This window comes from Megascapheus bottae, chromosome 20 (assembly GCF_031878675.1).
Source record: "Megascapheus bottae isolate mThoBot1 chromosome 20, mThoBot2.hap1, whole genome shotgun sequence".
Classification (NCBI taxonomy): domain Eukaryota; kingdom Metazoa; phylum Chordata; class Mammalia; order Rodentia; family Geomyidae; genus Megascapheus; species Megascapheus bottae.
Window position 1 is genome coordinate 25,646,202 of NC_143528.1, and position 16,659 is coordinate 25,662,860.

At 37.1% G+C, this 16,659-nt stretch overlaps 1 protein-coding gene across 1 annotated transcript in view; it reads left to right on the plus strand.

Moving 5' to 3' along the window:
* Positions 1-15,360, plus strand: part of Vegfc (vascular endothelial growth factor C) — an 89,709-nt gene extending 74,349 nt beyond the window's left edge. Inside the window, exons 4-7 of the mRNA XM_090354167.1 lie at positions 931-1,082; positions 8,594-8,700; positions 9,007-10,915; positions 14,860-15,360. Of these exons, the coding sequence (XP_090210293.1) occupies positions 931-1,082; positions 8,594-8,700; positions 9,007-10,915; positions 14,860-14,974 (2,283 nt within the window). The 3' untranslated portion in view covers positions 14,975-15,360. The remainder of the gene's footprint in view (positions 1-930; positions 1,083-8,593; positions 8,701-9,006; positions 10,916-14,859) is intronic.
* Positions 15,361-16,659: the final 1,299 nt, after the last annotated feature.

Consider the following 16,659-nt stretch of genomic DNA (forward strand, 5'->3'; position numbering starts at 1 on the left):
ATTACCCTTTGCCAACAGTGCTCAGCTTGCCTAAAGACAGCGAATAGCATGTGACTCAGCTAATTCTCAGGGGATTCACATTTACCTAATAATACTTGAATGTTAACATTAGAAATTGAAATTTACATGTTTACTGAGTCAGTAATTTGTGTGTTTGACTCAAAATATTATATATTGGAGGAAGACTAACGTGCTCCTAACTAAGTCATTAAGACTGAGATCTTAGTCAAACAATAGTTTAAGACAAGAATCCAGAATCACATAAAATGTGCTGCCTCATTTTTATAAGGCCTGTGTCAAAATTATAAAAGCACAGCTTTATCTATTAAATAACAAATGTGCCTGCTTTTAAACACAATAAATTCACAGGAGATCTGAGACATGTAAAACTACGTTTGTGGAGAAATTTACTTTGGACTGAAAATTAATTTTATGTTTATGTAATTTATGTCTGTGTGTTCAGTTTACATAAATAGGACTTCACCAAGCATTTCTAGGATGTACAGCCAAGAACTTTGCTCATGAATCACAAAGATTTTTTACTACAGATGATTCGTGCCTCTTTGAAAATAGCTGGAATATTTTAAACTTTGATGTTAAATAATTGAGAACTCAGACACAATCTTCTTTTCTCAAACACATTGCTGTGTCACATCACTGCTCTGGAATTATTACTTGTTATCATAATTCGAATATGCCTCAGAAATAGTGACATGAGACAAGCATATACACTATTCATTATTCTGATAAAAGGTAGTGCTTGGGGAGTAAAGCAGGTTTACTTTATTGCTATGGCATGTCTGCCATTGTTACCCAGCACCATCTTTTCATAGAGCGCTAATCTCAATTTTTTTGGCCTCTGACATTTATCATAAAAAGTGCTTTATAGCATCTACATAATTTATTTCTTGTTTTGTCCTTTCCTTGTAGTTGTTTGAAATTACAGTGCCTCTCTCTCAAGGCCCCAAACCAGTAACAGTCAGTTTTGCCAATCACACTTCCTGCCGATGCATGTCTAAACTGGATGTTTACAGACAAGTTCATTCAATTATTAGACGCTCCCTGCCAGCAACATTATCACAGTGAGTATGAATTAAATCTATTTTTTCTGTATCCTCTACTAATGCAAAATTATGTTCAAGTAAACCCAAATTTATTCAAAGAAGTTCTGTAAAATTTGCTGTACTTTGCATCAAATATAAAGTCACAAAAATCTATAGTATATACTATGAAAATTAAACTAAACTGAAGCTACATACTGTTGACCATGTCTGTAATCCTAGCTCCTCAGGAGGCTGAGATCTGAGGATTGTAATTGGAAGCCAGCCTGTACAGTAAAAGCTGTGAGACTCCTTATCTACAACTAACTACCAAAAGCTCCAAGTGAAGCTATGGCTTAAGTGATAGAGCGCTTGCCTTGAGCAAAACACACAGGGTACAGCATTTATGTCCCTGTACCAGTACAAAAATAAATAAGTAAAATGAACCAAGAATTGGAAATCCAGTATATAGGCCAGACATTTAAAAGAAGAATTATTAGGAATAGCATATCACTCTCCACACTGTTTGGTAGGTTGACCACTTGAATACATATTCATGAAAGTAGGAGTACTAACTCATATACAATGTCCAATTTTAAATGTCTTTCTGAGGTGTGGTACAATAAAGGTACAATGCTTGCCTAATCCCTGTACTGCCAATGAAACAATACTTTTTTTTAATTAAGCCTTGGTAAGATGTAAGCCTAAAGCAAAAGTAATATAAATAACCTGGCATTGATTAACATTCAGTTGCCTTACTTACATGCATAATTTATTGTATGTAATTGTAATACAATTGAAATAGATATCCCTGGTTCTTCTTTCAGCACAAATGGTAGTATTGAAATAGTGCTTAATTATTTGAAAGAATTTTCTCATCTTACTATTTCAGATTAACAAAGTATCATGTGTTACTCAAGTTGCTTCCCATCTCATTTTCTTAATTTGGAAGATACTAGTATTTGATCAGAGAGAAGGAACTGCATAAAACATCACATCCTGAACCTGGGAATAGCTTAGACTGAGTCAATATACATTATTACCATTTGATTCTAAGATTATAGATGCAGCTCAGCTCTTCATTCATTAGCATTTTGTTTGTTTGTTTGTTTTTTTGCCAGTCCTGGGCTTGAGCTCAGGGCCTGAGCACTGTCCTTGGACTTTCTCAATGCTAGAGCTGTACTACTTGAGTCTCAGCACCACTTCCGGCTTTTTTCTATGTATGTGGTACCGAGGAATCGAACCTGGGTCTTCGTGCATGCTAAGCAAGCACTCTACCACTAGGTCAAACATTCGTTAGCATTTATAGTGTATATAGAATGGATATGAATGAAGCATTCCCAAATATTTGTAGCACAAGTATAATTGATGGAAAGGCATCTATATTACAAAAATATTAAGGCAACTTTGCACTTTAGGATGCTTGACAATAAACATAATATCCTAAAATTCTCCCCCACCCCATTGAATCACTTGATATTATTATAGTTCTTAGTTTGGAAGGTTGTGATCTGTGCCCCAGGAATATCCGAAGGGAAACTTAAGGATAGTTTAATTTAATTGTCAGAAATCTGCCCTCTTTACCATGAAGAAAATGTCTGGGACAATGACCACCTGAAATAAAGAGAAAGGTAGTTTGAACCACTTCTTTTAGTCCCAAGAGTTCTCTTCACTTTGCCAGTCCAGTTTCCCTTGTTAATTCTTCTCTACTAAGAGCTGGAATCATATCTCTGTTCTTGTGGCTTCTGGAAGTACATTTGGAGGTCTTAACCATATTCATTATTAAAAGGAAAAAGAGAGGCCCTGAGTTTGACTTAGTGGTGAAGTGCTTGCCTATCATGCTTGAAGACCTGGGTTCAATTCCTCGGTACCACATACATAGAAAAAAGCCAGAAGTAGTGCTGTGGCTCAAGTGGTAGAGCTCTAGCCTTGAAAAAGTCCAAGGACATTGTGCTGTGCAGGCCTGAGCCCAAGCCCAGGACAGGCAAAAAAAAAAGAAAAAATGAGGGGCCAGGAGTTTGGCCTAGTGGTAGAGTGCTTGCTTAGCATGCACAAAGACCCAGGTTCAATTCCTCAGTACCACATACATAGAAAAAAGCCAGAAGTGGAGCTGAGGCCCAAGTGGTAGAGCTCTAGCCTTGAGAAAATCTATGGACAGTGCTCAGGCCCTGAGCTCAAGCCCAGGACTGGCAAAGAAAAAAATGATTTTTATAAGTAGTAGTGTATTTCATTGTGACATTCCCGTATGTACATCCTATGAACTCTGAAAAACACATCGCTTCTGTTTCCATCCTTTCCCCCTTCTAAAAAAAAAAAAAACCAACAGGTTTCATTGTTTTGAGCACATTTTGACCATAGTCTCCCTCATTCACTCTTTCTGTTGGCACTCCTGGCTACAGTGTGTACTCATCAAATGTATTTTTGACTTCTGTTTAATATGAACTTGTATGTCTATGCAATCACATCAGATTTAAGTACATAAAACATAATTTTTTTTCATTTTTACCATTATTCATGGTAGTGTTCATTCTCATGTTTCTGAAGGCTTTAAAATAAATTATCACTCACTGTTTCTTGTTTTAGGCCATTAAAATACTTTTTTTTATTATTTGGGGGAGGGAGAGCTATCTTTTCCTACTTATATGTCATTTTCATCCTTTCCTTCCTTTATCTACTTCATTGGATTCCTGATATGTCATTTCTTTCAAACCAGTTGTCTAATTGTCAGTTTTTTCTGTTACTCCTGTATACATAGATAAGGTTTTTTTTTCTTTTATTGTAAGGGTGATTTACAGAGGGGTTACAGTTATGTAAGAAAGTTAATAAGTACATTTATTTTTGAACAGTGTTATCCACTTCCTCATTTTCTAGATAAGCTTTTCAGGACTTCATTTATTCTTCTGGCCAGAAATAGTGACTTCTAACTGCTCAAAAAAACTAAACACAAATATCTCACCATCTTTGTCTACTAATTTATGACAAGTGGCCTTTACCCGAAAGATACTATGCTATGTGAAATACTATATTGTATGATCATACTGGTACATGAAACTGAATCCAAATGGATTTTTATGGAAAAATTAAAGTAGCTAAGCCAATCAGGTGAGGTTTGAAATCATAAAAGTAACTTTATCCTATATCACAGTTATAAGTCTTCTGGGTGGAGGAGAAATCATGTTTACCACATTCTCCACATAGAGGTACTGTGAAATGTACAGCCCTTGACTTTGTAGAGAAATGTGCATTTGATGCAGTAGTCTTTATAAATGACATATATGAAACAACTTACTTATTAAAAGTTAGGATGCATATGCACATTGATTTCTCTTGAACAATAATTCCAGGAGTACAGAAATGTTTTGCAGATTAAAACAGGATAGTGATAAGCATATTTTACTTGCCATGACAACATTTCCTGTCATTCTGAAATAAAAATATTTTAGAAATTTTGTTCACTCCACCCTTTAATGTTTTAATTATTTTAAATGTTAAGAACTTTCTACTTACTTTTGAGCAGGGAACATCATTTAGGAAATATGAGGGTGCATTTACTCCAAATACAGGTTTTTTTTTGTAATTCAGGAAAGTCTTATGGCTTTTAAATTTCAACATTAAAATGCATTCATACTGATGAAATATTCTGGGGCCACATATTTCAAATACATTTACTTTAGATTTCAGGACTATTGATTCATAAACTGCTTTCTTAAATGGCATCTCCTTTGTATAACCACTTAAAAATAATAATAATGAAAAGGAAAAAAATCTACCATAAGGAAGACTTGGTACACACACATGTAATGGCTACTACTTGGGAAGTATAGACAGAAAAATGGCAAGTTCGAGGCTGGCATAGAAATTTTAGTGAAACCTTATGTCAATAAAACAAAACATAAACACAAGGGTTGGGGATGTGGCTCAGCTACCTTTTTCTTGTTTCTGCCACATTACTGTGCCTACAGCAGATGTGACAGTGCACTACTTAAATCCAAGTGTTGTTCCGCACTGAGGCAACAGGGCCACAAATTACCAGCATTTGTAAAAGCAGAATGGGATTTTAATGATGATGGGAGTAATTGAGCTATTGTTAAAATTTGGTGGAGGGATGTTAAAGTCTAGATAGGATACAAATAATAAGTCGGTATGGAAAATAGATAAGTAGTATCTAAATTTAGCTAACTCATAATTTGCTCCAGTCATGTAATTGCTAGAGAATTTCATTGAGATTACTTGAAACTGTTACAGTGGTCTAATATACTACGGGAAATATTGTGATGAAAATTTTAAAATATTATCTTTTGTGAAAAAATTTGACAGAATATATGTGCACGCATGCACATGCATGTGTGTGTGCACACAAACACATCGGCACCTTTATTTGCAAAGAAAAGCCTGAATAAATAAGTTGAGACACTGAGGAAAAAACAACATATGGTAGTTTTAGACCAGAGAAGACATCTTTGAGTATTTTAAGTCTGCTAATTGAATGTATATTTTATATTTTCAAGATTAAAATTAAAAACCAAGCTGGTGGCTTATGCCTATAATCGTAGCTACTCAGGAGGCTAAGATTGAGGATCACAGTTCAAACCCAGCCCAGGCACAGAAGTCCATGAGGCTTTGATGTCCAATTAAGCACTAGAAAACTGGAAGTGGCACTGTGGCTCAAGTAGTTGAGCTCTAGTGGCCAGGCCCAGAGTTCAAGTCCCATGACCAACCAAAACCGTAAAAATAAAAAAGAAATTTTTAAAAAGCACATAGTATGTTCTGGGTAAAGGCAAACAACTTTTATATGAAGATTTTTAAGAGCCAAGATTTTAGAGGAATTTGGTACCATGGAGTCAAAGTGTACCTAAGTAATGTTCAATTGTGTTTGGAAATAATAATTTGATTTTTTTCCCTAAAAAATATACAAATATTGTTTGCTTACTGGCAATAATTTTTCTCAAAAACATACTTTGCATACATAGTTATTACTATTTTGAGTGGCAAAATACATAATATTATCCATCAATATTTATTGATAAAGTCACAATTGCTTTCTTTGTAGATACATGGACATTTGTAGGCTTTATAAGTTGTAGGCTACGAAATAGCCTAGCAAAAATCATATGACAAATTCAGGATTAAAAACTTAAGGAAATTCCCAGTAATGGATCTTTTCTCCAAGCTAATGGAGACATGGCTCTTAAAGAAAGTCAATAAGGGAAGAGTTACTTATTAATTTCTGAAGGTTATCTATGAGTTAAGAATAAGCTGGTCATTTTAGGCAAATGGACAGGAAAACCTTGATAAATCCTAGAGGAAGAGATGACTGTACAGCACTGATTTGCAAGCTAAGTATGGTGGTTCAGTACAACTTAGGGTCTGTATTTCCAGACCTTAAGTAGCCATGACAGAGATCAACAAGAGTTTAAGGCTATTCTGCATTACCTAGCCAAATCTGGTCTCAAAAACAAAAGGTGAAAGGAAGGAGAGAGAAAAACAATGAAAAGAGGGAAGAAGGAAGGGAGATTGGGAAAGAAAAGAAGAGAAGGAAAGGAGGAATGAAGGGAGAGAGAAAGGGCGGGAGGGAGGGAGGGAGGGAAGGAAGGAAGACAGGCAAATAGGCAGATTTGATTCTTTCAAAAATGCCTTTCTAGGGGCTAGGAGTTTGGCCTAGTAGTAACATGCTTGCCTAGCATGCGTGAAGACCCGGGTTTGAGTCCTTGGTACCACATACATAGAAAAGCTGGAAGTGGTGCTGTGGCTCAAGTGGCAGAGCACTAGCCTTGAGGAAAGCCCAAGGACAGTGCTCAGGCCCTAAGTTCAGTTAGCCGACTGGTAAAAAATAAATAAATAATGTTTTAAAATCCTTTCTATGGTGCTATAAGGCATTTCAGGATATTTTTAAAGGAATCATATCATCATATTGATCAAATCTCTGGAACTTTTCTTCAAAACATCCAAATCACATGCCTGCTTGGTTACACTTGGTGTATTTTTTAAGATATCTACATATGATTCTTATATTCTACCAATTCAGACTGTAACTGAACCTTCTTTTTACCACATACTGCTGTTTTGTGTTGAGATGAAAGATGTGGGAGCTATAAATAAATATTTCCATTTGATGTCTATACAAACATCTACTGATAAATCACACAGAGAGAGGTTTGTATATACTTCATAAGTTAGGATATGAAAAGTCATGAGTCTTCCTTCCATGTAAACATTAGCTAAGGAAACAGTATGTGCCTTTTCTAGCTGTGACCCCACAAAGAGCTAAAAAGGTTGTGCTAGTGTGTCTATAAAAAATTAAATTACCCTTGTAATCTAATGGCACTAGAAAAACTTGGTATAAAGTAATAGCTACTTTTTTTTTTTTTTTTGCCAGTCCTGGGCTTGAGGTCAGGGCCTGAGCACTGTCCTTGGACTTTTTCAAGGCTAGAGCTCTACTACTTGAGCCTCAGCACCACTTCCAGCTTTTTTCTATGTATGTGGTGCGAGGAATTGAACCCAGGTCTTCGTGCATGCTAGGCAAGCATTCTACCTGTAGGCCAGACTCCCGTCCCCAGTAATAGCTACTTCTAAATGTCATTTTCCAAAATCAAATGGCTTTTCAAAGGAATGATTCATGCCAACTATGGAGGAAATGATAAGCAATAGCCAGCAACATGTGTTCATCACAGAGGGCACACAACCTGGCAAATGAAAGGGTTCTTGGCATACATGCACCATTATGAAGACATCCCAATTAGCTAGCACTTAGAGACTCAAAGGAGTGTTTTAAGGGCATACTTAACTGAAATTCCTAAATTTTACTAATCCCAGTAAAGAAGATGAAAAAACAAAGTAAGAAGTACAGGAAGGGGAAAGAGAGAAGAAACAGGTTGGCTAGAACAAAAGAAAACAAAACATATACTTTGATTACTTTGATATCTTGTCGATGGAATGTAAAGTGGAATTTATCTATTGCAAAGACTTTGCAGTTTAAACTATATTTCAAAAATAAATTTGTAACTGTGTATATATAGATGTTACCTAAAATTACTTGAGAAAACTAAATAGATGAAAGACATGTTTCCTCAAGAAATTAAACAATGGTCTTTTATAGATTATCATTCCATTGCTAAGTTCATTAAATGTCACATGAAACATCCATAACATAGTCCACAGTGGAAAAGGAGGATTTTAGAGTATCATGAAAACCTTTATCATATCTTTTTATAAGCTGAATCCATATGGATTATACACACACACACACACGCACACACACACACACAACACACACACACACAGATATATATATATATACATATATATATTTGGCTTTAAGAAGATAAAAGTCTGGAGTCGTGTAAGATAATACAACAGGGTAATTTTAGAATTAGAAGTTCACCATGGGTAGAGGTTTGGGTATCTTGAGAAGAGCTAAGTTCATGTTTCATCCATATAATTCTATATATGCTAAAATCTTTATAAGTGTGTATTGATATGTAATATACACAGAAAGAAATGATTTATCGTATCTCCCAACTATAGTGTTTTTTAACACTACCTCTCTTCCTAAGGTGTGAAACAGCTAACAAAACTTGCCCCATGAATCAGATTTGGAATAATTACTACTGCAGATGCCAACCTGAGGAAGAGTTCTCATTTTCTTTACACACTGAAGATGGTAAGCAGAACCATACTTTGTTCCATATCTAAGCTATATTTCAATTAAGATATATTTTCCTACTTAACCTTCTTGTAAAATCTTCTGATCATCATTCCTTGAAATATGTAACTACAAAACAGGACAGTTCCTATTTCACAGTGGAATTATTTTTAACGTCTTTGTAGAGGAACTTGCCCATCTTGTAAGCACTCACTGCTTGAAGGCAAAACACAACAAAGAAACAGTATTTAAATACACTGAATTGTTGTGCAACATATTTAGAATCCAATAAGGTACAATGAAAAATGTCCTGTTTTCATCTAGATATGCCAAAATTCCATGATATCTGTGGACCCAACAAAGAGCTGGATGAAGAGACGTGCCATTGTGTCTGCAAAGGACATCATACTTCCATCTGCGGACCTTATAAAGAACTAGACAAGGACACATGCAATTGTGTCTGTAAAGGGGGACATCATGAGTCCAGGTGTGGACCTTTCAAAGATCTAGACATGGACACGTGCGAGTGCGTCTGTAAAGAGGGGAATCAGGATTCCAGCTGCGGACCTTACAAAGAACTAGATAAGGAGACGTGCCAGTGCGTCTGTAAAGTGGGGAATCAGGATTCCAGCTGCGGACCTTACAAAAAACTAGACAATGATACCTGCCAGTGCGTCTGCAAGGCGGAACTTCCGGCTTCCGGCTGCGGCCCTTTCAAAGAGCTCAACAAGGACACGTGCCAGTGCGTCTGCAAGGCGGAACTTCTGGCTTCCTACTGCGGACCTTATAAAGAGCTAGACAAGGAGACCTGCCAGTGCGCCTGCAAGGCGGGAGTTCTGGCTTCGGGTTGTGGACCTTTCAAAGAACTAGACAAGGAGACGTGCCAGTGCGTCTGTAAAGGTGGACCTCCTAATGCCAGCTGCGGACCTTTCAGAGAACTAGACAAGGACAGATGCCAGTGCGTCTGTAAAAAGGAATATCAAGATCCCAACTGCGGACCAAACAAAGTACTAGACAAGGAGACGTGCCAGTGCGTCTGTAAAGAGGGGAATCTTAATTCCAGCTGTGGACCTTACAAAGTACTAGACAAGGAGACGTGCCAGTGCGTCTGTAAAGAGGGACATGATTCCACGTGTGAACCTTACAAAGAACTAGACAATGCGACCTGCCAGTGCGTCTGCAAGGCGGGACTTCCAACTTCCAACTGTGGACCTTTCAAAGAACTAGACAAGGACACGTGCCAGTGTGTCTGCAAGGCGGAACTTCTGGCTTCCAACTGCGGACCTTATAAAGAGCTAGACAAGGAGACCTGCCAGTGCGTCTGCAAGGCGGGACTTCTGGCTTCCGGCTGCGGACCTTACAAAGAACTAGACAATGCAACCTGCCAGTGTGTCTGCAAGGCGGGACTTCCGGCTTCCGGCTGCGGACCTAATAAAGAACTAGACAATGCAACCTGCCAGTGCATCTGCAAGGCCGGACTTGCGGCTTCCGGCTGCGGACCTAATAAAGAACTAGACAATGCGACCTGCCAGTGCGTCTGCAAGGCCGGACTTCCGGCTTCCGGCTGCGAACCTTTCAAAGAAATAGACAAGGACACGTGCCAGTGCGTCTGTAGAGGGGGACTTTCGGCTTCCAAGTGTGGACCTTATAAAGAACTAGACAAGGACACGTGCCAGTGCGTCTGTAAAGAGGGACGTCCTGAGTCCAAGTGTGCACCTAACAAAGAACTAGACAGGGACACGTGCCAGTGCGTCTGCAAAGGGGGACATCATGATTCCAGGTGTGGACCTTACAGGGAACTAGACAGGGCCACGTGCGAGTGCGTCTGCAAAGCGGGACACCATGATTCCATCTGCGGACCTTACAGAGAACTAGACAGGGACACGTGCCAGTGCGTCTGCAAAGCGGGCCGTCAGCCTTCCGGCTGCGGCCCTTACAAAGACCTAGACAAGGAGACGTGCCAGTGCGTCTGCAAGGCGGGACTTCCGGCTTCCGGCTGCGGCCCTTACAAAGAACTCGACAAGGAGACGTGCCAGTGCATCTGTAAAGGCAAACTTTTCTCCAACCCATGTGGGGTCAACAGAGAATTCGATGAGAACACATGCCAGTGTGTGTGTAACAGAACCTGCCCCAAACACCAACCCCTAAATCCTGAAAAATGTATTTGTGAGTGCTCAGAAAATCCACACAAATGCTTATTAAAGGGAAAAAAGTTCCACCATCAAACTTGCAGGTAAGTTACCTCCATGAGTAGCATCAGACTCTTTGGCTGAAAATCAAAAATTCTCAGCCCAGGAACAATTCTCTTAACTAAGCTCATTAGAACTTTCATGAATGCTAACCTTTCATGGCAATGAATTCATTGCCCCCCACCCCACCCCCCCAAAAACAAAGCCAGACATGAATTGTACGGATTGTTAGTTATATTCACAATATAGCTACAAAAATGTTTGATATATTCAGATGTAATTTAGGACAAACTGTTCCAAGTTTTAATATAGAAGTCACAATGTGTGGAATGGCGATTCTCACTGGAGGATGTTATGTAGAAACGAGAATATTTACGTTAAAGTATTTAATGGACTTGTGAGGTAAATGAATAAGCTCAGAATTACTCAAACCTCTTTACTTAAACCTTGGCTTTTTGCCCAATTTTCATCGCAGAAGAAAAACATTAAGCTATTGGATCCACTGATTTTCAGTATTAATCTATGGGTTTATATCTCTATAAACTTGAAGAATAAGGAGAGCTGCTATTTAACTGCTTTTAACATCTATAACTTTTCAACAAACTTCGAGCACCCATACCCTCTCACATAAGAAACTTTAATGTCTCCAGTTGTATAGACAGTTCTGTATTGTTTCCATTTTATTAACATTTTACTATGATACTGAGCAACCACGCTCTGTCCTCTTCAGACTTTCTCAGGAAGTAAGCATGTGTGGTTTTTTTTGTTTGTTGTGGAGATTGAACTCAGGGAATGGATGCTGTCCCTGAGCTCTTTTGCTCAAGGTTATCACTGTACTATTTTGAGCCACAGCCTCACTTCTAGTTTTTGAGTTATCAATCAGAGGTAAGAGTCTCTCAGGGACTTTTCGACCCAGGCTAGCTTCAAACTGCAATGCTCAGAGCTCAGCCTCTTGAATAGCTAGGATTACAGCCATGAGCTACTAGCACCCAACTGTAAGCTGGTGTTTTGGGGCTTTACCTCTTTTTCATCCACCACTTAACCCATTGCCTAGAGTTTGGTTTATGCCCGCTGAGTAAAAGTTTTTTCATCTATGGTCAGCTTCCAAGTCACCAGAACTAATGGAGACGTTGTATTTGTCCACTTTGTCATTTCTGGTGCCCTTCCTCTAACCTAAAGCCTTTTTAGTCTGTTCCCATGATCATAGTTTCCTAGCTGTCCATTTAATTATCAGATTATTTATTTTTAATGGCTTTCACTAGATTCTCTTCTCCCATCAACTCTGTAAAGTATGAATAGACAATGACATTTCAACAGATGAAACTGAAATCTTATTTGTATGTGCTTTAATTTGTATTGTTCACTATAGCTTGTTCTTCTATAGTAGTACAGGCCATCTAGCTGATTCTCAGGAGTTTTGTACTCTTATTTTTATTTGTTTTACTGTATTTTCTATTTTCTTTTACGTAGTTTTACAAAGGAATTGCCAATTAACAAAAATTTATGAATACAGTGGGTGTCTTGATCTATGTCACCCCTTTCAACATTCTTACTAATTTTTACCAACTCAATCTTTCCCTCGCTTTTAAAATTTTTATATGATATGCATTGACATTTTTACTGTTTTCTCTTTCTTTCTTTTCTTCCTTTACCTACCTACTCCCCATGACTCCATCTTACCCTTTTCAAGTACCTCTTTCCTGATGTTTATTTTGTTGAATGTTGATGTTTATTATTTTGACTTTTTAAAGAATTACACTTAGTCCTATTCTGAATGTGCCATGTTTCAGTTAGTACATTTATGTTCACCTGCATACCAAAGTATTTACTTACATATTTATAAACCAATTGTAATTTCTGAGAAGAAAAGTAGTACATGCGATCTTTGTCTCTTTGGGTCTGATTTATATCGCTTAGCCTTCCATTTCTTTGCAAACAGTGCAATAATTATTCTTTCTAATGGATAAGTAAAATGTAATTCTGTATATGTAACATGTTTTCATGATTCATTTATTCACTGAGAGGCATCTAGGCTGATTCCATACAATTTTTATTTCTGATGACCTGTCACTTTAGCTACTACATAGACTTTGATGAGTCTAATTATCTTACTGCTTGTATTTTTTTCTTCCCCTTAAAATCCTAGAGATCTTTATACATACCTTTTCTTCTTTAAAATATTCAAGCAATAATTACATTTTAAACTCTTTACATAGTTCTACTCTCTTGACCAGTAAAAATATTTCTATCTATCTATCTATCTATCTATCTATCTATCTATCTATCTTCTTTTTTTGGTCATGGGACTTGAAACCAAGGCCTGAGTGCTGTCCTTCTACTTTTGAGCTCAAGACTAGCACTCTACTAGTACCAAAGAACTAGAAGTGGTGCACCACTTCTAATTTTTAGGTGGTTAATTGGAGATAAGTCTCACAGACTTTCCTGCAGGGCTGGCGTCAAACTGAGATCCTCATGTCTCAGCCTCCTGACTAGCCAGTATTACAGGCAGGAGCCATCAACACTCAACTCAGACTACATTATTATATCCAGAAAGATATTGTTATGTTTTGTTTCATTTGCCATACTGAGGATTGAACTCATAATTTCATGTACTCTAATCTAGTATTAAATCAGTAAGCACTGAGCTTACTTTCAATTTGCTGGAACTTTTCATATGTTCAAGTTTTCTAAGTGTATAAATCCCAGGTTTATAGAGCAAAAGAGAATTTCAGTATTAACTATTTAATTGCATTTATTACATCTCATTTTCTTTTTTTGCCAATCCTGGGCTTGAGCTTAGGGCCTGAGCACTGTCCTTAGATTTTTCTCAAGGCTAGACCTCTACCACTTGAGCCTCAGCACAATTTCCGGCTTTTTTTTCTATGTATTTGCTACCGAGGAATCGAACCCGGGTCTTCATGCATGCTAGGCAAGCACTTAAACCATTAGGCCAAACTCTCGGCCCCTACATCTCATTTTCTTGTATTTCAATATTTGAAATATTCATTCCAAAAGTATTCATTCCACAAGTGTGAATGCCATGTTAAGTCCTTTTGTCTTCTGCCTTAATCAGCAGCTTTCATTGACCATTCTTTTTAAGTAAAAAATTATATTTATAATATGTTGATAGCTTTCTATTTAAGATAAGCTTTAAAATATTGACTAGTTATGATTTCTCTTTTATAATAAAAGAGATAGAATTTAAAACTAAAATGTAGAGTTTTATTATAGCATAATTCTAAACTTTCACCCTAAGCCATCATGCATGCTCCCTACACACACCACACCTCTGCTGCACATCCTACATGTTAGGTACACATATATTCCAGAAAGTTCTTGAAGAAAGTCAGCTCACTAGAGCTACTAAGTTACTGACAGATTAGCTTGTAATTTGCCCTTTCAGCAACACAGGAAATTGAAAGTCTTATAGGGCAGGGCAGGGATTTCCAATGTTGAGTGCTATTGGCTGCCCTCCTTTGCCTCAGACCAAAGCATTTCATATGGAGCCCACCGTCACACAGGCAGCAGCTGCTAAGTAGAAACACAAGAGTTGTGGGCAGGGCTGCTCAGCACGGACCACCAAGATGCAGCCAAGATAGCTGGGTTTAATTGCCTAAAAGTCTGGGTCCCATACAAATTCCAGACTTATGAATCCTGTTTATGTGATTACAGTAACTCAGCAGACCTTAAATATTCATCTTTTTTCAAAATTTCTGTTTTATGTTCGCTTTCATCCACGAAACAGAAAAGTACTTCAAAAGAAAATACACCCGTCATTGTATTTGTTACCTCAGCAAGCAAGACATGTTCTCAAAGTCTTTTCCATTCCTCTAAAATCTGGGTTACTCTGTCCAACCTGTTTATGATCCTACAACACAGTTGTGATGAAATTAGTCATTTTGTTCTAGTTTAAATTCACAAAAATATGCAAGAAACCCAATGAAGTCATTGTTTGGCCTTTAACACCTGTGCTTCTCTGTTTCTCTAGTTGTTACAGGCGACCATGTACAAATCGAGTGAAGAATTGTGAGCGAGGACTTTCATTTAGTGAGGAAGTTTGTCGCTGTGTCCCTTCATATTGGAAAAGACCGCATATGAACTAAGATTGTACTGTTTTTCATTCATCATTTTTCTATCATGAAAAACTGTTGCCATGGAGAACTGTCTATGAACAGAGAGACCCTGTAGGGTCGTGATCACAAAGACTTAAAAAAGTCTGTTTCCGATCCATGTGGATAACTTTGCAGAAATGGACTGGCGCTCGTCTGCAAAAGGCCTCATTCAATGACTGGTTTTCTGCCAATGACCAAACATCTAAGGTGTTTCTCTAGTGATTTAAAAAGAAAAAGAAAAGAAAGAATAATGACTATATAATTTATTTCCACTAAAGATATTGTTCCTGCATTCATTTTTCATAGCAATAACAATTGGTAAAGCTCACTGTGATCAATATTTTTATAATATGCAAAATATGTTCAAAATAAAATGAAAATTGTATTATAAGCTTGTAAGTTTGATCCATTTCCATTCATTCCTACAGTATAAGCTGAAATATAAACATATATACACCATGAAAACAGAATTTCCTTCTGGTTTTCCAACCAGTTCCAAACCCAGTTTTTTGTTGTTGATGTTGTTTTTGCCAGTCCTGGGCTTGAGCTCAGGGCCTGAGCACTGTCCTTGGACTTTCTCAAGGCTAGAGCTCTAGCCTGGATCTTTGTGCATGCTAGGCTAGCACTCTACCACTAGGCCAAACTTCCCGTCCAAACCAGTTTTTTTTATTACTCTGAAAACATGTAAATGGAAGATAGTAATGTCATAACATTTTGTTAAATTTTATTTCAAGATATATCACAATTACAAACATTTGAGCATAAGATACTTTTGAATTTATAACTAAAACACATTGTCATACTGGATACAGTCTTAAGGAAAATAATGAGGGAAGAAAAGAAAAAATAAATTTAAGAATTTATATATATTTGTAATTTCTGCCAACAACAAATTCATTGGTTATTATGGAAAGTCATTTTTAGATTCAGTGCACATGGAGCTCTCTATTAATTCTTTAGCTAATTAAAATAAAATGCTAAATTTCTATAAGCTGTACCAGTCCATGTAAAGTGTATTAAAACCTAAATTAACAGCTATTATATTACATTAATCTACATAGTAGTTCCCATATGTTTGCCAACAAAATAGAGACAGACAGAATGTGGGAAAGAGACAGGGGCATTGAGAGAGAGAAAGAGGGAGAGAGAGAGAGACAGAGAGAGACAGAGACAGAGAGAGAGAGAGAGAAAGAGAGAGAGAGAGGGATTGCTAGACCAAAAAAGAAAGCCATAGCATGCCAAAAATCTAATACTTAAATCTATCCTCAGAGATGCAATAACTTTGATTCTCTTAAAGAGTAGCATGGGCAATGATAATACAGTACAGGTATTTTTTTCTACTTAAATCCTAACAAATATAAATAAAGCTCAAGATGTCATTTTTCTTGAGTCCAGCATATCAAAAGCAATCACATATGAAGGTTGAAATTTTTCTTTGTAATAACTTGGGAAAGAACCAAAACCATATAAATTTTTACAGAATAGTAAAAGGAAATATAAGATTTCTTGTTAATTACTTCTAAGCCAAAAAATTACTACAGCTTAGAAATGTGTATGCTGAAAATTCTCATCCATCTTTAGTATATTTCAACTTTAATTTTATTAAGAAAAATAAATTTACAGATATCCCCTGAAATCCAGTGTAGCCTTCTTGAAATACAAAGAACAAAAGGCTC